Genomic DNA, 23,196 nt, shown 5'->3' on the forward strand with positions numbered 1-23,196 from the left:
TTTAATTCTTTTAAGTTTCAAGCCCTAAACCACCATTTTTGTCCATAAATTGCTTGAGTTTTCAGCTCTAATCCATGTATTTAACTTGGAAATAAGTAGAAACACCTCACCTTTGATGCTTGATGAAATCCCCCTTGAAATTCTCTCCAAAATAATCCAAGCCAAATGAAAGAAATGAAAGAAATAAGCCAAATCCGTGTTTAAAAGAATCTACCCGTGCTTCGTCGAGTTGTACCTTGCACTTGTGTTTTACAAGTTGTACATCCTATTAAAATTGTTCCTTGTCGGACACCTTCTGTTTAAACACCCATAACGTCTTGTATAAATATCCAAAGATCTTTAATTTGATAGGTTGTACACCATATAACTCTTTATATATCCCGAGATATGAGCTTCTAAATCGGCTCCATGAAATCAGAAAATTTCTGGAGAAACTGCTCCACCAGTCATCTTTAATCAATCATAACTTTCTCTACAAATGTCCAAATTACGATTTCTTTAGTATTATGGAAACTAGATACGAAGGGCTACAACTTTCGTTTTTGAATCATCTCAAAATTCCTTGTAGATCAAAAGATATAGGCCTCCGAAGTACGCTCCACGATTGCAGTCCAAAGACCTTCTGCAGAAAATTGCAGCAGAAATTTCTGCAGCTTTTTCTTTTCTTTTTGGTCAGAATTTCATTCTGTTAACCTTCCGAAATCCACCCGAGGCCCTCGGGACCTTAACCAATTATATCAACATGTCCCACAATATCATTCAAACTTGTCCCAACCTTCGAAACACCCAAAATAACATCAAAACATCAAATCATCATCGGATTCAAGCCTATGAATCTCACGAACTTCCAAATTCCATTTTTGATCAAAAACTCAACCAAACCACGTCTAAATGACCTCAAATTTTGCAGACAAGTCCAAAATGACATAACGAAGGTACAACAACTCTCGGAATTTCATTCCGACCCTCGGATCAAAATCTCACCTATCAACCGGAATTCGCCAAAATACTAACTTTGCCAATTCAAGCTTAATTCTACACCGGTCATCACAAAAATATTCCGGACACACTCCTAAGTCCCAAATCACCTAACGAAGCTATCTGAACCATTAAATTTGCATTTCGAGCTCTCTAACACATAAGTTAATATTCGGTTGACTTTTCCAACTTAAGTTTCCTTAAAAGAGATTAAGTGTCTCAAACCTTACCAAAATCATTCCGGAATGACTTCAAACTTTGCACACAAGTCACATTCGACATTACGGACTTGCCCCATCTTTCGGAACCGCATTCCGACCCCGATATCAAAATTTCTACTTCCGGTCGAATTTTCTCAAAAACCTTCAAATTTCTATATTTAGCCAAATGACTTCAAAATGACCTCCGGACATCCGAATTCACTTTTAATCGCGCTCCCAACTCCAGAATCACCATACGGAGCTATTCCCAGACTCGGAATCCCAAACGGACTTCTATAACACTGAAATGCCTTCCAACCCAAATTTATGAAATTCTTCTAAAGTACTAACTTTCACAATATACACTGAAATGCTCACGGGTTACCCAAAACCAAATCCGGACATACGCCCAAGTCCGAAATCATCATACGAACATGCTGGAACATTCAGATCCCAATTCCGAGGTCGTTTACTCAAAATTCTAATCCTAGTTCATTTCTTCAATTTTAAGCTTTCAAAATGAGAATTTCCATTTAGATTTGACTCCAAACTTCCTGAATTTTAATTCTGACCATACACATAAGTCAATATACTTTAGATTAAGCCGCTCATGGCCTCAAACTGCTGAATGACGCGCCGGAGCTCAGAACGACCGGTCGGGTCGTTACAATCTCCCCCACTTAAACATACGTTCGTCCTCGAACGTGCTGAGAACTACACCGAAGTAGTCCAAAATCACTTGTTTAACACATCATGCACTTTCCCATGCTACCACTACTCCGTTGAGCACATTAGCTCGATAATTCTGTAGATATACTTATTTATTCAAGCAAATAAGCCATTAGGCCCAATTCCAACATCCTGAATTTTCCTGCCAAACCTGTTTCCATCATACAACCACCATATCAATCTCCACACGCTGTACCCAAACATGACGGCATAACTTTGCTGAATTCACACTTTGCATCACTTACTCATAGAACCACAATAACATTCTTTAAACATAATGGTCGAAATTCCACGAATCTGATGCTCCCATTGCATCTCATGATCTACATAGGTCTTGCTCTAGTTTTTTTTTTGTTTTTTTGTTTTTTATTTTTTTTATTTTTATTTTATATTTTTTTTTCAATACCGATACGACTGAAGAGATGTGCCGAAATTCACAACCAACTGCTGAATCAACAATTCATTGGATCTACACTCTTGATAAGTTCCATTACCTTGTCCCAAACCAAAGAATGATCTTTGCTCTATAATATACTTCATATAATCAGTTTGCACTGACCCCAAATCTAGTAACCTCGTCTCACCCAGTACGAACTGCTAAGGCAATTAGCCACCTCACACATAATCAAAAATCCCACAAGGCACCACAATGTGCCAGTATGCTATCAATTCGAACGCGATACAAAAGGAAGGCGAACTCTAGAAGGAACTACTCAACTCGCACACTAACATAAACTTCCTTAGAAAACAGGAAAACAGAACACACAAAAGCAAATATGGGCACTGAACTGAACATCACACTGTTGCGGCGTGCAACCCGATCCAAACAACATACCCATGGCGGTGTGCCACCCGATCCACATATAGAACTCACATAAGGAGATATACGTCGAGCTGAATAGCTCATCACATCAAAATACCGAACATCGGTCATAAACACACTAAGGTGCATAATATCATTCCCAAGGAAACATATTGCGCTATAGGCTACAAACTCAAGCACAATTGAGGTGCGATACATGATCTAAGTCTCATCCTGCTCATATAACATCACCGCTGAGCGGAACCTCAACACATAAGGAATTTACCAAGCCGTCTCACAACTCATACGGTGCAATATATCTTTACATGAATTAACTGACCACGAAATAAGACTGCGACTATCCTTCCATAAAGAGCGCATTGCTGAAATAAACACAACTGGCCTGTTGTAAGGCTCACTTCCACATTTAAATCTATCCACCAACCTCAAGTCGATCCTGATCGTGCCAAGCTAGGCCAATAATCTTTCACAGGTCCATAACCCAATAAACAGAGTGCCCTCCAGGCCTAAATTCTCAAATGGATGATATTACCAAAATCCTTATACTTGGTTTAAATTTCTAATTAATCAAGTGACTACATGTCACACTTATACAATATTCCTATGGGACAAGCTCCCACCATCTTCCGAAATAATTAACGGGTCTGCACATCCAAACCACCAGCTGCACTAACGCTGAAAAGTGATCAAGAATCCCTAACCAGGATGCAAAGCCTTTCTCACAGAACACCGACCTCAAGTGATACTGACGTCAATACCCATCTTACTCAAAACACTGAAACTCATATACTTCTCATCCGAGATCGTGACATCACAGTCATTGACCAAACTGCAACCTTGGTCCTTACTTCAAATTCCATACCACTCACTGCACCTCACGTGCCAATATACGATAGACACGATTTCTATCACAACTCTGGAACCGCCGATAGGCTAATACTTCATCACATAAGACTTTCCATTTAACTCACTTCAGGAGAACTATAGCAGCATACAGGTGAATCCTCATAATCATCGAATATGCAAATCTCTAAGTAGTTGTCCAAGTCACCATAACACTTTCTGGGATCCGCCTACTCATAGTAGGCCCTAACAAAAGCATGCTTCAGAATAACATCAATTACTGTGGCCAACAAGCCTCACATGCATAACTCGATCACGCTGGACGAACCGATCACTGACACCAGTATACCAACTCAACTATGGCTAATCAATCTACTTCCTTCCAATTTATCCTTGATTGCCTTAGAAATAATAATATCTCCCTTTAACACCTAACTTATTTCAACCAAACTCACCCCGAGTGACCTTAAATCACGAGACCATGCTGTCTCAAATACCATGACCATTTCATGTCTCTCAAATGCTACACCGCAAGTCAAAACATCATAGAACATTCTGTTCCTTTCTTCATAAGCTGCTTCAAAAGCTTGACTCTTAACCGTACTTATAGACTCAAAATCATTAGGCACCACACTTTACCTCTTGAATTAACTAGGACCGCTATTGAGAGCCACCCAGCTCTGACTTGGCCCCGAATGCAACCAACTCTACTGAATTTTATAACATATGAATACCCTCTCGATAAAGCACCCAGAGGGATCACTTCCCTCGAAGCCTGCACCTATACGAGGCATAAATCATGAATCTTCCCTCAAGTCTGAACATGAGCCAATAAGGGTAACCATAACATGCATCCAACAATTCATTTACTCAAATTACCACTCATGGTCCTTTTCCGTAGCTGCAATAACCCACCAATACGCCAATAACCAGAATTCACGTAAGTAATAAACCGTGCAATCAGCTAATCAACAGAAAGCTCCCCAACTTGGCTCGAAGCCATAGATCACAACACATATACTCTATTGTTGTCGTAATATCATGGTGAGATTAAACACACTCCATCATAAGCTCGTGGAAACACGAATCATCTGGAATTTTAACTCTTCTGCAATTTTTGCATTTACTCACACAACAGCTAAGCCCACTTACTAAGTCCTAAATTTTTCAAAAATTTCGGCAGAGCCTCCTTTGTAATTGGTCCTATCCACCTGCCAGAGAATCACCAAAACCATCCTAACAACACATCCACAACTTGACAAAGCATCACAATGCATATCAATTACATAAATCTAAATTGATACATGGACATGCGTTGCACCTATTTGAATCATAACACATAGAAAATACCTTTCAACCCTCCATTATTGGGCTATTCAATCAAGTAGGCACATATTCTTCCTTTAATATTTTCGACCTTCGAGATAGTCTCCTTGACTCAACTATTTCGTCATAATACATTTACAGAAGCGATCTCAGCTCCCAGACTTAACTAACTAGGAGACACGAAAAATATTCTTCACGCGCCCATAACTCGAGCTACTCAACAAATCACAATAAGAAACGAATCACTTAACAGTTCATCTACTATCCAGTAGGCTTCTTCGCCACTACTAAGTCGTACAAATACACCTCGCAACACTAACATACTCATCACGTGGATATCCAACCGCCATTCCGGCTAACAAGGACAATAATGAACATATGAGTTCAAAACACTTACTCACAAAATCAGCACCTCGGTGCTCAAGCCATTGGCAAAGATTTGGCCTCAAGTCCTCCTGACTGGTCTAACTTCAAACTCACAGAGATTACACCTCGCCCCTCGATCGGGGAATCAAAAGCCATCGAGACACATCTGATACTGAGCGCCCGTTGGTGCATACAATCACGCGGAAGGAATTTCAAAAGTTTCTTTTCAAGCTGAATCGAGGACGCACGATAAGAATTCAAGAATGTGAAGTTTTCCTAAAGGTTCTGCAGCCTCCCGAGTATAAGTACAGACGTCTCCGTACCGATCCGCAAGACTCTACTAAACCGGCTCATGACTCGTGAGACCAAGTAACCTAGGCTCTGATACCAACTTTGTCACGACCAAAATCCCGGTCGTGATGGCGCCCAACACACTAATAGGCAAGCCCGACCATTATTCAACACTTAACCCAATTTATCAAAAATAGCGGAAAAAAATATCAATTAAGCAAGATTAAAGTACTGAAGATTTTAACAAAATACACAATATAATCTCACTAGGACCCGGTGTCACGAATCTGAGCCTCTAGAATACAGAATATCATCCTAATACATGGTATATCCAAAGTCTGATATGCGGAAATAAAGAGATAGGATAGGAGGGAGAAGATCTATGGCTGCGAACGCCGTGCAGCTACCTCGATACTCTCAGAGGCTGGATTTGCTGATCAACTGGATCTACTGAGCCTGAGACTACCCTGGATCTGCACACAAGGTGCAGGGAGTAAAGTGAGTACTCCGACCCAGTGAGTAATAAAAGTAACTAAAGTCCGAAGATAAGAAAATCCAGTAAATACACAAAGTAAGCTAAAATCAAAATATACAGCAACATATAGAACTAAGCAGCTAAACACCAGTATAAATACAAATACATGAATGCAATGCAATGCATATGATGGTACATTCCAGTACCCACTGCGGCGTGCAGCCCGAGCCATCCATATTTATTTATCGTCGACGGCGCTCACTGGGGGTGTGTACAGACTCCGGAGGGGCTCCTACAGCCCAAACGCAATATCTTGGTCAGTCATTGTTACCTGACCGGTCAACCATTGTTACCTGACCAATTTATATCATACAGTGCCATTGTTACCACTGTTTAAGTATATCATCCAGTGTCATTGTTACCACTATTTCAAGTATATCACACAGTGTCATTGTTACCACTGTTTCAAGTATATCACACAGTGTCATTGTTATCACTGTTTCAAGTATATCACACAGTGTCATTGTTACCACTGTTTCAAGTCACTTTATAATCAGTCCAGAAAATAATATAATAAGCCCCTTGGGAATTTACAAAATAGAAGTTCCCAGCCCGGAATACATTTAAAAATATCATTTAAGTTTTCAACACTTAGAATTATGGCTGAGTTTGCAAAACAACATTTAAAACCTTGGACTGAAATTAAATGATATGCAAATCATGCTAAGCAGTAATATCAATCCTCGAAGGATTTTACAAATCGGCACAAGGCCCCAAACATGGCATCAAGCCCAGTAATATCAATAAAGTGTGTGTATCAATCACCAGTATAGTATAAACATCACACGGGATGGACCAAGTCACAATCCCCAATAGTATCCTACCCCGCACTCACCATGGAATGCGTGTCACGCCTCAATATAGCGTTACGATGTGAAAGTCCGGGGTTTCAAACCCTCAGAATAGCATTTACATCTATTACTCACCTCTAACCGGCCGTAGACTAGTCCGCAATGCCCTTTCCTCTTGAATCGACCTCTTCGCGCGTCGAATCTAGTCAAAACCACAACGAATACGTTACAATAGGCTAAGGGAATATAACCCAATCGAAAAGACTCGAAAAATGTCGAAAATCCCGAAATTAGCAAAACCCGAGCCCCGGGCCCACGTCTCGAAATTCAGAAATTTTTACATCAATACGACCCTTATCTCTCCACGAGTCTATACATACCAAATTCATAAAAATCGGAGTTCATTTGGCCCCTCAAATCACCATTTAATTCTCTTAAGTTTCAAGCCCAAAACCACCATTTTTGTCCATAAATTACTTGAGTTTTCAGCTCTAATCCATGTATTTAACTTGGAAATAAGTAGAAACAACTCACCTTTGATGCTTTATGAAATCCCCCTTGAAATTCTCTCCAAAATAATCCAAGCCAAATGAAAGAAATGAAAGAAATAAGCCAAATCCGTGTTTAAAAAAATCTGCCCGTGCTTCGTCGAGTTGTACCTTGCACTTGTGCTTTACAAGTTGTACATCCTATTAAAATTGTTCCTTGTCGGACACCTTCTGTTTAAACACCCATAACGTCTTGTATAAATATCCAAATATCTTTAATTTGATAGGTTGTACACCATATAACTCTTTATATATCCCGAGATATGAGCTTCTAAATCGGCTCCATGAAATCAGAAAATTTCTGGAGAAACTACTCCACCAGTCATCTTTAGTCAATCATAACTTTCTCTACAAATATCCAAATTACGATTTCTTTATCTTTATGGAAACTAGATACGAAGAGCTACAACTTTCGTTTTTGAATCATCTCAAAATTCCTTGTAGATCAAAAGATATAGGCCTCCGAAGTACGCTCCACGATTGCGGTCCAAAGACCTTCTGCAGAAAATTGCAGCAGAAATTTCTGCAGCTTTTTCTTTTCTTTTTGGTCCGAATTTCATTCTGTTAACCTTCCGAAATCCACCCGAGGCCCTCGGGACCTTAACCAATTATATCAACATGTCCCACAATATCATTCAAACTTGTCCCAACCTTCGAAACACCCAAAATAACATCAAAACATCAAATCATCATCGGATTCAAGCCTATGAATCTCACGAACTTCCAAATTCCATTTTTGATCAAAAACCCAACCAAACCACGTCCGAATGACCTCAAATTTTGCAGACAAGTCCAAAATGACATAACGAAGCTACATCAACTCTTGGAATTCCATTCCGACCCTCGGATCAAAATCTCACTTATCAACCGGAATTCGCCAAAATACTAACTTTGTCAATTCAAGCTTAATTCTACACCGGTCATCACAAAAATATTCTGGACACACTCCTAAGTCCCAAATCACCTAACGAAGCTATCTGAACCATAAAATTCGCATTTCGAGCTCTCTAACACATAAGTCAATATTCGGTTGACTTTTCCAACTTAAGCTTCCTTAAAAGAGACTAAGTGTCTCAAACCTTACCAAAATCATTCCGGAATGACTTCAAATTTTGCACACAAGTCACATTCGACATACGGACTTGCCCCATCTTTCGGAACTGCATTCCGACCCCGATATCAAAATTTCCACTTCCGGTCGAATTTTCTCAAAAACCTTCAAATTTCTATATTTAGCTAAATGACTTCAAAATGACCTCCGGACATCCGAATTCACTTCCGCGCTCCCAACTCCAGAATCACCATATGGAGCTATTCCCAGACTCGGAATCCCAAACGGACTTCTATAACACTAAAATGCCTTCCAGCCCAAATTTATGAAATTCTTCTAAAGTACTAACTTTCACAATATACGCTGAAATGCTCACGGGTTACCCAAAACCAAATCGGACATACGCCCAAGTCCGAAATCATCATACGAACATGCTGGAACTTTCAGATCCCAATTCCGAGGTCGTTTACTCAAAATTCTAATCCTAGTTCATTTCTTCAATTTTAAGCTTTCAAAATGAGAATTTCCATTTAGATTTGACTCCAAACTTCCTGAATTTTAATTCTGACCATACACACAAGTCAATATACATGAGATGAAGCCGCTCATGGCCTCAAACTGCTGAATGACGCGCCGAAGCTCAGAACGACCGGTCGGGTCGTTACAACTTGTAAGGACATCTAAGACAATATTGGAATATATTCACTTTACTTTTCTGCTTATCTCAAAATTCTCTATATTGATTTTGCAATCAATTATTTTCTTATTTATTCTTGTTATTTTCCTTTGATACCATTGAGAAAGTGAAGCAAAACTTGGTTATCAGAAGCTCATTTTTTTCTAAAATTAATCTTTGACCGAAAAATATATTTTTGGTTAAACAGAAAACATCATTTTTAGTTCTCTTATGCATAAAAAAAATAGATCTCTTACGTGTAAAAGTAAATCTCTCGTATCTGTAAATAAAAATAAATAGGGTCGTACAACTAAAATCAAGTTGGTAAAGACTCACAAAATCATTTGACATATTTGATCGACTTTTGAAATGATAGTAATGATGTGATAAGGAGTCTGAAACTTTAGTAACTTCTTTCGCTGACATGCAAGTTGTACTATTTTCCCATTATTTGTGTCAATATTTAATTCTTTTAATCATATTGTGCATCAGTGCATTATTAAGATCCAATTTTTTTATTTCTCAAATAATTAATAGTAATATAATTGTAAAAATATGAACATACTTCATACAAATAAAACAAGCAGATTGACAATAAGCTTCATCGCTTAGAGGCCAGAAAGGACAAAACTTCCTTTCCGGCTTTTGGACAGACTCGGAGCTTCCTGGACACTCATTGCTAATCCTCCGCAGTTAGAGGAACCATAATACGTATATAGGAGTATATATCATAGCATATGATGTGCCGGCGGAAACCCTTTATTCAAACATTACATGAAAACAAATAGTAAATTAAAGCCACACTTATAAAATTATATTATATCTCTCTCACTAAATCATAGTCCTCGCGATCCAAGAGAAGCCAAGTTCCATCTTCTTGTTGAATTATTCCCTTGTGTTTCTCAGTCCACCAATTAGCAGGTATACAGTATTCATCTTTTAATGCCCCTGAAGATTTGTTAGCAAGTGCGAGATCACGATTCACCTCTAGTTTAAAACCTGTTAAAAGTCCTAAACCTTGAGTTCCTGCAACTCCATGCATATAACACTCCAAATTATGCCAAGTGAGCACATCTCCAGGAAGCTTCAAATAGGGGGATTTTGTGGTGTCAATTATTAGTTCCTCTCCTACATCTATATAGCCAAGGGGTGGGTATTTCGGAACAATATCCAATAAGTTATGAATTCTCAATATATGAAGGGTTTTCAGTTTGGAAAAGGCCATCTGAAAATTGAGATCCCCAACTTTAGGACTTGCGAATACAAAAGCTGTCACTGGGAACTCCTTGCCACTGCTTGTTTTGTTAATTCCATTGAAAGCTATGTCAACTGCGTTAAGGGTTGCAAGTGATGCACCTAGGCTATGGCCGGTTACTGTTATGCTCACCTCTTCATTCTTATATTCCTCAACCAGTCTTTTCACTTCTTCAAGAACCTGAAAGAAACAAGATTTAAATTTAACTCTTTAGTTTCACCGACTCAATATTTAAGATAGAAGGAAGCACGGAAAATGTTATTAGGCTTGACATTAATTAATAGGTTTCAATAATCAACTTCTATAGATAATAAAAGAATAACTCTTGATTTCAACATGGAGTATATTTTTACCTATCTATTCTTCTTTTAAAAAAAAATTATTTAGTTGTCAGTTGAGCGTAAGCTGAACAATAACAAAGAGACAGACTTTGTTTTTCTTTTTTATAAATAGCATCATCTAAAGTGTCAATGATAAAGAAATAGTTGAAACTTCTATGGTGATAGAGTAAAAAAAAAAATCCTTACACTAACTTACAGAAAAGATAACTATACATAAGTACTCGTGCATAAGAAGTCATATTAGTAATTTGGAAAATAGGCAAGTAACATGTAAACATACCAGTTCCAGGGTTAATGAGAACAATCTACCAGTGGGTTAGACAAATACTTTTAAGTAAACAAAATCAAAATATACCTGATCTCGGACACTATACTGATTAAATTTTGAACGTGGATTTTCTGTTGTATAAATACTGTAGAAGCCATGATGCACCAATGGCTTAAACAATGGAACTAAACCCCCATTACCAAATACTTTTGGTCCTGGGATTAGTAAAAATTCAAGGTCATTAACCCACTCCAGTGTCTGAATTGTTCCTCGCCAAGCAATTACAATATCCCTCCTTCCCAGTGCAACTTTACCCTCATCAGTAGCCACAGCAATATATCCCATAAAATTTGATTCCTTATTCCATGCTTCTCTTGACAATGATTTTACAAGAAAAGCACTAGGAAGTGGAATGGATGAAGTTGCATAAAAAAAATTTGTTACACGATATTTCGATGGGTCAAGTCCAACCTTCGCAAAAAGGTTTTCCATGGAATATCTGCTAGCTCCTGCATATTTGGATGCTGTCTCCGAAATAAAGGTGTCATAAGTTACTTCAGCCTTTTCTCCATATTGAATAATATATTTACGAAGATCAAGATCCAAGGGGTTTAATAGCCCTTCCCAATTATTTTTGCCACTAAGTTGCTCCCATTTCTCAGCCATACTAGCCATTCCTTTTCTTCTTTTATGCTTTTTTACTCTCTGTTTTTTCTTGGTATGTGCTTATCATTTTGCCCATCAAGCCCGAACTTATATAGTGAAGCTAATTCATATCTCTATATGGTTTCACATCACATGCATGAAACGTGTTCTTAATTCTCCTTGTTAATAATTCACAATCTCAATGCCCAATAATTGAAATGACCAAGCAATAGTGAAGCTAATTCATTTCTCTCTAGGGTTTTTCTCTAGGGTACATGAAAAACATGTTTTTTTTGTTTTTTTTTTTTCTTGTTAACAAGGTCATTATCCCAGTGCCAGACAAATGAAATGATCACACAATAGTGCTAATTAAATTATAGTATATAATTAATTATCAACATATTTCTAACAACCACCTACTTCTGTCCCCTTCCATTTCCATCGGGGCTCGGGCTAGTCAGCTAATGGGAAGGGGAAAAAAATGAAAACCCCAAACGGGATAAACATATAGATATCACAAATCTGTTCATGCTTACTCACATTTTGATTACTACTTAATTTCAGCACCTGCAAAACCTAGTAACTAGGTGCTAATTAATATTATTTAAATTTCACGTTCAAAATCTGCGGTATTTGTGTGACAACTCAAAAGAGTTGGTTCATCATTAATAATGATAGTAATATTTTATTGTGATTTGTCATTATATTTCAATGAATAACTTGCTGGTTATAGATTGATAATGCTCAACCTAACCTTTGTCAATAAATTGGTTCTGTCTCACTCTTTCTGACTATTTATTTCTTACCCATCTTAATTTACGTTTAACACATTTGTTTTAATACAGAAACTAAAGTAAAAGATGGAGCTTTACAATGTTTAAATAAGTCAATTTTTGATAAGTTTGAATTTGTAGAAGAAAAAAAATTGAGTTCTAAAATACCTATATTTGATAAATAGAATAAGGAAAATCATGTATAGATCGGTGGAGTACTGCAGATAAAAAATTATTTAGGTAAGCAGACACGATTTCGGGAAACATATATATAGTAAGAAATATGGCAGTTAATTTGGACTCAGTGAGTACATTAGAAAAATATAAGTTTAACTTTATGTATCGATAGTGTAAACAATAGTCATTCAAAAGTTAATTACAACTAATATTCTATACGTAAAATAGATTGGTAATTTGGAAATAATTTAATTTTTTGCACTGATAGTTTATGCTTTTTTATTAGAAGGTTAAGCTCACCAGCAAGAGGTATTGACAATAGCAGTAACCTAGATATAATAACGTGATATAACCAGTAAATTACGATGATAGTGAATGTTTTACACTATCTGTATAACTTAGATCGATCCTGAGAATATGATAAACAACCGACTAAAGACGTAATATCTCAACAATCTAAAAGCTTAAGTCATTAGATATTTGTAATATATTTTTTATTGCTTAATTATATCATCAAACGTCCCAACTATGCGGGCATAATTTTTGTTGTAGGCTAAAATAATGGGTAACGGTGAGGCTCAAAACTAGGACATTCACCTACTATAATACATTAATATTGAAGTGGTACCGTCTCATCTGAAAATTTAAGCTGTCAGAGAAATCAAATTTTTATTTACTACCTAATAATGTCTTCTAACATATATAAATTAATTCGTACAGATGTGTTAGCTAATTCAAAACAAAGATGTTAGCAATAGTAGAAACTCTCATGACGGCTACCTAAACAATGTGCATCACGAGAAACGAAATAAGCATATCTATTGACTATTGTAAACGAAATAAAATACAGGAGTCGAGAAGTGAAATGTCCCCTCTATAGTCTACCAGTCAATTTTGTGCTACATTTTTTTCCTTATTATAAGATCAATGATCATTTAGGTAAACAACACCCCTTCAGTGAGGCTTCTCGAATAGAAGTTGTCTGAAATTTTTAACTTCCACTACGAATAGAAGCACAAAATGAAAGATCTTTTATACGTATCAGTGACCCATATTAATAAAATAAAGTAAGGAGAATGGCTGAAGATTATTCTTTCACATTTTTCCTATTCCAAGGATTTTCTCCTAAAAGGCTATGAAGTTTATCTTAATAATTTGTACAATGTAGGTTAACGAACAAATCGCAAAAAAAAAAAAAAAAAAAAAAAAGAGAGAAGGAATATAATCATTCATACAAGCAATAATTCAGAAGTGCTGTGTTAATGATAGATCTTGAATATTCTTGCCTTATGTTTTGATGATCTAACAAACTTACTGTTAAAAACCAGATAGTGAACCTGACCTACTTGGATTGCTGCAAACTTTAACGGATTCCAGCTAAAGGTGAACTGCTACAGCTTCAGGAGCTAGGAACCAACACAAGGACCTGATGCTCTTGTGGTTTCCTCATAGTAGTATAAAGTCATTTGGACACAGCTGGAAATGAAGTGACTGACGGCACTGTTTCTGCCGCACTGCACTACACTGTCAGCCCACTCATTCTCTAACCAAACAAAGTACTCACATCATTTCAAGTGATGTGATCAAGATGTACCCAATGAGCTTTATACAAAAATATCACTGGAAGGTTTCTGTTTCTTATTCAAGCCTCTTGCAAAGAACAGAGAAATCAATCCTCACAATCTTGAAGAACAAGGTTGAACGCTACTACGGACCAGTTCCTAAAAGATAGATCGTTGTTGTCCTAGTTGAGTTGTAATCTTGTTACTGTACCTACTGTATCTCCTAAACTGCTTATCTAGAAGCATTTTGATTAGGAATCCTCTTGTAAATCCGTAAACTCATTGAGTTTATGTTGTGACTAGATTTAGTCATAAGGAAAAGTCTTTGTAATCGTAGAATTACAAAGGGGCCTGTGGTGATAGCATCATAAGTTAGAAAAAGCCTTTGTAGCTAGGATAGTCACAAAGTGGCTTGTGGTAAAGGTACCACAAGTTAGTTGAGTAAATCTTTTGCAATAGGAATTATTGTAAAGTGGCTTGTAATAGGAAAGATTACAAGTTAGTGAAGTTAAAAGCCTACAGGTGTAGGTCGTGATTTTTTGATCCCCTTGTGTGAGATTTTTTCAGGTAAAAATCCTCTGCCTCATTTACTTACTGCTTTATTAAGTACTCTCAGCGGAATCTTGTAGAGGACCAGGTACTCTACGATTTGGTAGACCCAAACAAACTAACAATTGGTATCAGAGCGGGTTCCTCCTATCTGGCTAACATCTAGGAAGGATCCTCATGGAAGCTCCACTAAATTTTGAAGAAGGTCAATCTATATACCGACCCCCAAGTTTGATGGAAATGCTATTAGTGATGGAAAGCTAGAATGCACGATTTCATTATGGCTGAGGATTGTGAGCTATGGGATATCATTTGCGATAGTCCTTTTGTTCCAGTCAAGGTACTAGATGAATTTCCATTTTCAATTGAAAAAACCAGCAAAGAATACACTGAAGCAGATAAGAAAGCGGTGGAGAAGAATTTTCGTGCCAAGAAAATTCTAGTATATGAATTGGGACCTAAAGAGTACGACAGAATCTCTACCTACGACACTGCAAAGGAAGTATGGGATGCTTTGCAAACAGCTCATGAGGGAACTACACAAGTAAAACAAGATAAACCTAATACTAGTGATAGTTCCATGATGGCAGTTGAAGGCGAGGAGATTGAATATGACTCAACGTTTGCTTTGATGGCTCAATCAGATGATGATAAAGACAATGGCAACGAAGAGGTAAACTTCAGGGATGTTCAAAGAAATCTGAAATCCTATTCTCCAAAAAAACTCATGTGATTAGTTGATGCTTTAATTACTGCCTTTTTTAGTCTTGCGGAGAATAAGGATTCCTTGATCTTAGAACTAGAAGAATTTGAACATACTAGAGAAGACTTAGTGGTTGTAGTTACTGATCAAAAGAAAACCATTGAAATTCTTAGAAAAGAAAAGAGTGATCTGTTGGCAGAAATTGCAGACCAAAGGGAAACAATAGTAAAGCCATGGACTAAGTCAAAACCTGAAAGCTCTGGAAGAGGAAAGAAGATAGTTAGTGAGGAATACCTTAGGCTTGAAGATGAGGTGAAAGCTATGAGATGTAGGATGTCTGTTGAAATTGAGAAAAACGAGCTCCTCCAAGCCAATCTAGAAAAAGTAATGAATAATCTTGAAAGTTCCCTAAAGTGGACCTGGTCCTCAGAAGCTACCACTGCCTTGCTTACTAATGATAGTGAAGAAAGGCAGGGAGTAGGGTTCCAAAGGGAGAAAGCTCCTCACAAGCCTCACAGTAAGAGCGTCACTATATCTAATAACTAGCCTCGTACCCAATGTGGGAATACTGGGCGCTTCAAAGAAGGTGTCCAGGCCAAGAATCAATCAGTTCAGAAAGACAAAGTGGCTGCTAAAACTGTGACCACAAAAGAGGGACCAGGTTTCACTCATAAAAAACGCACATTACCTGCATGGACTAAGAGAGCTCTTATTCATCCTCTTGCTTACTACAAGCATCACAAGTTGGAAAAATCCTTTGTAACTAGGATAATCACAAAGTGGCTTGTGGTAAAGGTACCACAAGTTAGTTGAGTAAATCCTTTGCAATAGGAATTATTGTAAAGTGGCTTGTAATATGTAAGATTTCAAGTTAGTGAAGTTAAAAGAATACAGGTGTAGGTCGTGGATTTTTGATCCCCTTGTGTGGGATTTTTCCACGTAAAACTCCTCTGGCTCATTTACTTACTTCTTTATTAAGTACTCTCAGTAAAATCTTGTAGAGGACCAGGTACTCTACGATTTGGTGGACCCATACAAACTAACAATTAATATTTATTATGTAGGGCAAGTCGTAGGCCATTGTAGTTTATTTCTTCCTTTGACTTACACACTCTATCTTAAGTCCGTTTCATTTGAATACTTCAACCATATTTCATATGTGCCATTTAAACACAAAAAACTGACATGGCAAGTCAAGTGTTTCTCACATTTTCCAGGCGCATGAAATTGTCCAAAAAAACAAACTCCTCATCTTTCTTTACGGAAAATGAATAGTTTTTGCCGGAAATACTTTTCGGCAAATTTTTCTTTTAATTTTTCATCATTCTATTTTGTCACGCCCCAAGCCTGGGAGGCGTGGCTGGCACCCGGTGTCGTGCTGGCCCAAGCTAACTACTCTGTAACTCATGATCGTTCGATCAAAACTAGAACATACATAGTTCGAGTTAGCTTGACTTATTCCTTTTGTAACTATCATGGGCCCACATGGACACAACTCATAATGTACAACTTATAAGTGAGAAAATATTGTATCATTGAACCATTTTTCTTAAAACATGAATACATATGGGTCGTTAAAGCCTCTGACATACTGTACAAAATGAAACTCTGCCTACAAAGCCTCTAAGATTATTTGACATCAAATGGGACAGGGTATCGGCCAACAAAAGGATGTCAGTATGAATAATGTACTGAGTATGTAAGGTAGAACTGAAACATAACAATAAGTCAACATTAATTAAAGACATATAAGAATCAACCTGAATCTCTGAAGTTCCACCGTAATGCATACTTATTATACTCATATATATGCAATGCTTCTCTTTGAATATAACCGTAATGCATGACTGCCCAATGGTAAATAGTGATACATAACTGCCTAATCGGTGGTAACTGCCCAGCCGACTGTAGTCCGGTGGTAAATGCATGACTGCCCGACCGGCCGTAACACGTTGGTAAATGAAGATGCATGTCTGCCCAACCGACCGTAGCATGGTAGTAAATGAATATGCATGACTTCCCAACCGGTCGTAGTACAGTGGTAAATGAATATGCATGACTGCCCAACCGCCCGTAGCACGGTGGTAAATAAATATGCATGACTGTCCAACCGGCCGTAGCACGGTGGTATATGCATGAACATGCATGTATCACTATATTGTGAACATTAACATCTTTATCATATGCCTCAATAGGGCTAGAAATATACTTAGGCATGATTTGAATTACACTTTATAGGAATGAATAACTTAGACATCCTTAACTATTAAGAGTAGAACCACTTATAGAATATCATTACGTTTACGTATCGTTACTTGGATCATGCCAAAAGAAGGAAGGATTAGCCTTAACATACCTGAGCTAATTCTCTTGAAAATCCATATAACACCCATCAATTACGAAAAATACACGTGACAATAAGATTAGAGTAGGGAAAAATCTGTATGATATTCTTGAGAAAGATTGTATTGTATTCCCTTAAAATCGAAATCTCACGTTGCGATAACATTAGGTAGACTTCGTATGAAATCTTTGAATCAATTTTGTTGCTATTGCAACATTAGCTTTGCTGAAGCTTTAAGAATGAGAATTCCATCGTAATATGCATTTCTCCTTAATGAATTGGGGGGGGGGGGATTGTATCATAGTTAAGAGATACCAACTTTAGCAAGGTTTGATTACTTAGTTTGTTCTTTAAATGCCACTTTATCAAAGTGATTTAATAGTCACTTTAATGGATCACATGTTACTGCCACGTGATGTTCTTATCCAAAATATTTTACACAATTACTAATTTATTCACATAAGTAAGAATTATTTCAAATTACTTAAAATGCTACTCACTTTTAACACACTTTATACATCTTACTATTATATACTTTACTATCATGGTCATGTAGTACCATATAAAATCAATACATACACTATTATTTTATTAAACATTCATGTAAAAATACAAATATTTTCTCAACTTTTAATTTTCCTAATCTCATATAAAGAGTAAATATTCCCGTACGCTTAACTCTTAAAATGATAAAGAGATAACCTTCTTTTCTTGTGAGAAAATAATTTCTATCTTTACAATAAAGGAAATTTCATAAACTTTCTCGTATTATGTGTATAATTTAAAGCATGTTCGAAAATAGTAATACTAATATCTATATAAAATAATATTTTTCAAACTTTTTACAAAAATGTTCCACTCAAAATACCATATCCAATGTATATAACGGTATCAAGGTTGTTAAACTTACGGGATCTTATTAACAAAGTCACAAATCCTCTATAATCTCATGAATGGTCTTAATTCCTTCATGCTCATGTGGATTACTACGACTCATCCTAATATTAAAGTACGAGATGTAACATATCTCCATCGATATAATCACCTTCTCTTATTCACCCCCTTCTCCTATTCCTCCTGACCTATTATAGTCCGACGAATATGGCGGAGAATTTTCCGGCGAGCTAAGAGGAGAAAAAATGAAAATGGCAAAAGAAATATGCAACTTATAAAGGTTACTCATGGTTACAAATGTTTTTCGCCTTTAGAAGAAATTTTCAAGATTTGCAACTCACTAAGGTTATAACAATCTAAAAGTTTGTTTTGGCCGAAAAAGTTCCTTTCGGATCTGAAAAATTTGCAATGTCATTCTAGATTTGAAAGTTTTTTCTCAGGTCTAAAAATATTTTTTGCTTTCTCACATCAAATCTGGAGAAGAAAGCGAAAGAGCTGGAGAGTTTTACGAAAACAAAGTGGTGGGGGGGGGGGGGGGAAGATAACGAAATGAGGGGGATCATCGCAGAAGATGACGAGGGGGGCAGTTCTATTTTTATTTTATTTTAAGTTAGATCCATGTGTTCTTGTCTTATTCGTCACTCTGACGTGTGAATTACACGCATCTTTTGTGTTTGATTGCCTATTTATTTTGTGTCTAAATGGCACATATAAGATATGGTTGAAGTGTTCAAATGGAGCAGACTTAAGATAGAGTGTATAAGTGAGGATAATTTTAAAGGGTTGCCGATGTATTTGGCCTTAGTTTTACTATCAGTTTGGCCAAGCTTCTAAAATCAACATATTTTTGAGAAATATTTTTTTACAAGTGTTTTTTTCGAATTACTTTTGGTGAGAAGTAGTTTGTGTTTGATTAATTAATTTGAAAAGCATTATAAGCAGCAATAAGTGTTTGACTAAGCTTTTAAAAGTGCTTCTAAGTGTATTTTTCTCAAAAGTGTTTTTCAAAAAAGTATTTTTGATGAGAAGTTACTTTTTTGTATTTCTTCAAAATTATTTCTGCTTCTACTCAAAAGCAATTTTTGTCTCCTAAAAGCTTGGCCAAACACTTAAATTCTTCGAAAAAAGTATTTTTTTGATTTGGAGAAGTTTGGCCAAACAAGATATAGGTTAATAAAGAATAAATTGTAATATATTCCTTTGATGGAAAAAATAAGAATACGAAATATATCAACTTTTCGCTTCTTCGTATTAGAAGATACGACACAAAATAGTAAAAATAGCATGGTATAGCCAGTTTTCGGACTGGTCATTCAAAAATAGCCAACGTTTATGAAGTCAATGAAAAATAGCCACTATTTTACTGCAACAGAGACCGGTCCAGCATAATATACTGGAGTTCGGTGCACCTGTGTATGAACTCTAGCATAATATACTGGAGTTCCAGCAAGTATAATTGTCCATTATAATACACTGAAGACTGGAGCACCGGTGCTCCAAACTCCAGCATATTATACTAGACAATTATACTTGCTGGAACTCGAGTATATTATGCTGGAGTTCTAGTGTACTTATGCTGGAACTCCATCATATTATGCTGAAGTTCCAGCATACTTATCCTGGCATATACTGGCATATTTTTCGGGTTTTGAACAGTGTTTTTGCTCAGATTTATCTTTACATGAAAAGTGACTAAATTTCGATTACTTTTGAAACTGGACTATTTTTGAACGACCAATTGTAAATCTGGCTATTTTTGAATTTCTCCCCACAAAATATGGTTTATTTTTTTTTTTTGAGAAAAGAAATATGTGTTTTGGTAAAAGTTATGGATGCTGTCATGCTGATATGCATTATAAAAGAAGTATAACAAAATAAATTTTTGATTACAGCCTTTCGTCTTAATGAGTACAACATTTTAAAAGAATTACATAAAGTATGAATTAAATTTTAGAAATAATGATTACTGATTTTATTAATTTAATTACTCAATAAAGTAAGATACTCTGCCCTAAAGAAGTCTGATATTTTCTTATACATATGCGATATTTTCCTATTTTCAATTTATACATGAGTGTAATTTTTATTTTAGAACTCCTATACGACATATATAGCTAGAATATTTGTATATGTTTTCTAATTTATAATCATATAAGTAGACCTACGATAGTATTCCTTTATCTTTTAATGATTATATACATCGTCAATTGATTTATATGTACAAGGTAACTTGCATAAAAGTTGAGATATTTATCTTAGTGATTAATTTTATGTGTTTATTCTACGTTTATGTTAAAAAAATAGTATAAAATCTGAATAGATTTTAAAGTTTTAATATTAGAATTTGTACATTTTTCAAATAAGGAATGGTTTGGTAACAAAACTCGGTAGATTTTAAATACATAAATTAGGACAATAATTAAATGACTATTTTGTATAGTGTGAATTCTGTTTTTAAAGGGTAAAAAAGGCAAACGATATTTCGCTAAGGGCCTTCGTGCTTTTAATATACTAGTGAAGAGCCTCCAGTGCCTGCTACAGACATGCCGGACAATGAAAAGTTCATGGTTGTTGAGGCGTGGAAGCAGACAGATTTTCTTTGCAAAGGCTATATCTTAAGTGCTTTAGAGGATGACTTGTACAATGTGTACAGAGCAATGAATACTTCGAACGAATTATGGGACGCACTTGAGAAGAAGTACAAGACAGAAGATGCATGCTTGAAGAAGTTCGTGGTTGCCAAGTTTCTAGACTATAAAATGATAGACAGCAAAACTGTGGGAACCCAAGTTCAGGAGCTTCAACTTCTTTTTCACGACCTTATTGCTGAAAGTATGTTCGTGAATGACGCATTTCAAGTGGCTGCTATGATTGAAAAATTGCCTCCTTCGTGGAGAGATTTCAAGAACTATCTTAAGGGTATGATTTAAAATTACCGCATAATATATATATATATATATATATATATATATATGTGTGTGTGTGTGTGTGTGTGTGTGTGTGTGTGTATGTGTGTGTGTAAGTGTGTGTGCGCGCGCGTGTGTGTTGGAATTATAGAAATAACACACACACATATGTATATATGTGTGTGTGTATACATATGTATATACACACACATATGTATATATGTATGTGTATATACATATATACACATATGTACATATATATATATGTGTGTGTGTGCGCGTGCGTGTGTGTTGAAAGTAGTAATCCAAAGAGAAAGATAGACAAAAAGGTAAAGTTACCGAGTAGGAACCGATTGGAATGAAGCCCAACGTTCATAGTCGAAGCCAAATTGTAGATGATATACTGGAAAAACTAATAAATAAGTAAATGGATGAGTGGAAAAGCTGATATTCATAAATTTGTAATTATTGTTAGAAGATGAAAGAGTTAACTATTCAATGCACATTTTAAGGATTGATATTAATCGTATAGATAATGGAAGATGAGAGTTATTCTAAATTTAATAGATTACAATAAATGACATTAACTTTAGAAATATATTCGTCAATTTTTCAAATAAAAACCGTCTGTTCACATTTTACATTTAATATATGTACTATACAATTTATTATATATTGAAATGTAAATTTACATTTTAGTAAATTCGATTGACATTTTCATATTTCACTTTAATTAGACTTAGTAGTCCTAATTAACTAATTAGATATTTAATTAAATTTTAATTTAATATAGGGTAAAATGGTAATCCAACTTTGAAGGTAGAAGCTTCCCACTTTTAATATACTATGATATGATATGATATGATTTCCAATATGCGACTATTGTTAGAACAATAGTGCCTCTAATAATGAGAGTAATCTTTGTATGTAACATGTATTAGGCAACTTAATTCCTAGAAGTTTTAGGAAAGGGCATAATCATGCAATTTGCTCAGCTTATATTTTGTATAGGACTCTTCGTCCATAAGAATTTTATTTACTAAATTAAATAACATAGGTAGAAGAATGAGTAGGTTTCATGATGTTATTTGTAAAATAAAAGAGTCCTTATATTGTAGTAAATAACTATGATACCCAAGCGGACGAAGAGCAACAGAAACAATATAACTCACAAGTAGTTCACCTACTACTTGATAGCTCGATATAGTCTTTAATTGCTTCGTTCAAAACCAATAAAATCAAATTGAACTAATTTATAGAGAAAGCAGACAATTTGAACCATATTTGTGGAGAAAGCAGACAATTGCTTCCTTCAAACTATCGAGTTTTTTTTAGCTATTCTATATTTAAAATCTTTCCTTATTTTTAAACTCAAATCTTTTTTTTTTTTACGTATTTAATTAACTCATCTTTTTTGCAGTGTTTCCATTCTAAAACTCTTACCCTTATTTCTAGGGTTTTCATATCTTTTCAAAATTGAATTGATTTGATTTCGAATTTCCTAAATACAAGGGAGATAATAAAACAGCTAATTCTAAATACTGGAAAAATAATTTAAATGACTACTTTGTTTAGTGCGAAACCTATTTTTAAAGAGTAAAAAAGACAAACGACATTTCGCT

The 23,196-nt window shown here is 35.8% G+C and overlaps 1 protein-coding gene across 1 annotated transcript; it reads right to left on the bottom strand.

Annotated features, from left to right (window-relative positions):
* Positions 1 to 9,702: 9,702 nt before the first annotated feature.
* LOC107816920 (phospholipase A1-IIgamma-like) lies at positions 9,703 to 11,761 on the bottom strand. The gene is made up of 2 exons (XM_016642666.2): positions 11,109 to 11,761; positions 9,703 to 10,592 (listed from the first exon to the last, which is right to left on the bottom strand). Exons 1-2 carry the CDS (start codon positions 11,694 to 11,696, stop codon positions 9,975 to 9,977), a joined length of 1,206 nt encoding a protein of 401 aa, XP_016498152.1. The 5' UTR covers positions 11,697 to 11,761; the 3' UTR covers positions 9,703 to 9,974.
* Positions 11,762 to 23,196: the final 11,435 nt, after the last annotated feature.

Source organism: Nicotiana tabacum, chromosome 3 (genome assembly GCF_000715075.1).
Source record: "Nicotiana tabacum cultivar K326 chromosome 3, ASM71507v2, whole genome shotgun sequence".
Lineage (NCBI taxonomy): Eukaryota > Viridiplantae > Streptophyta > Magnoliopsida > Solanales > Solanaceae > Nicotiana > Nicotiana tabacum.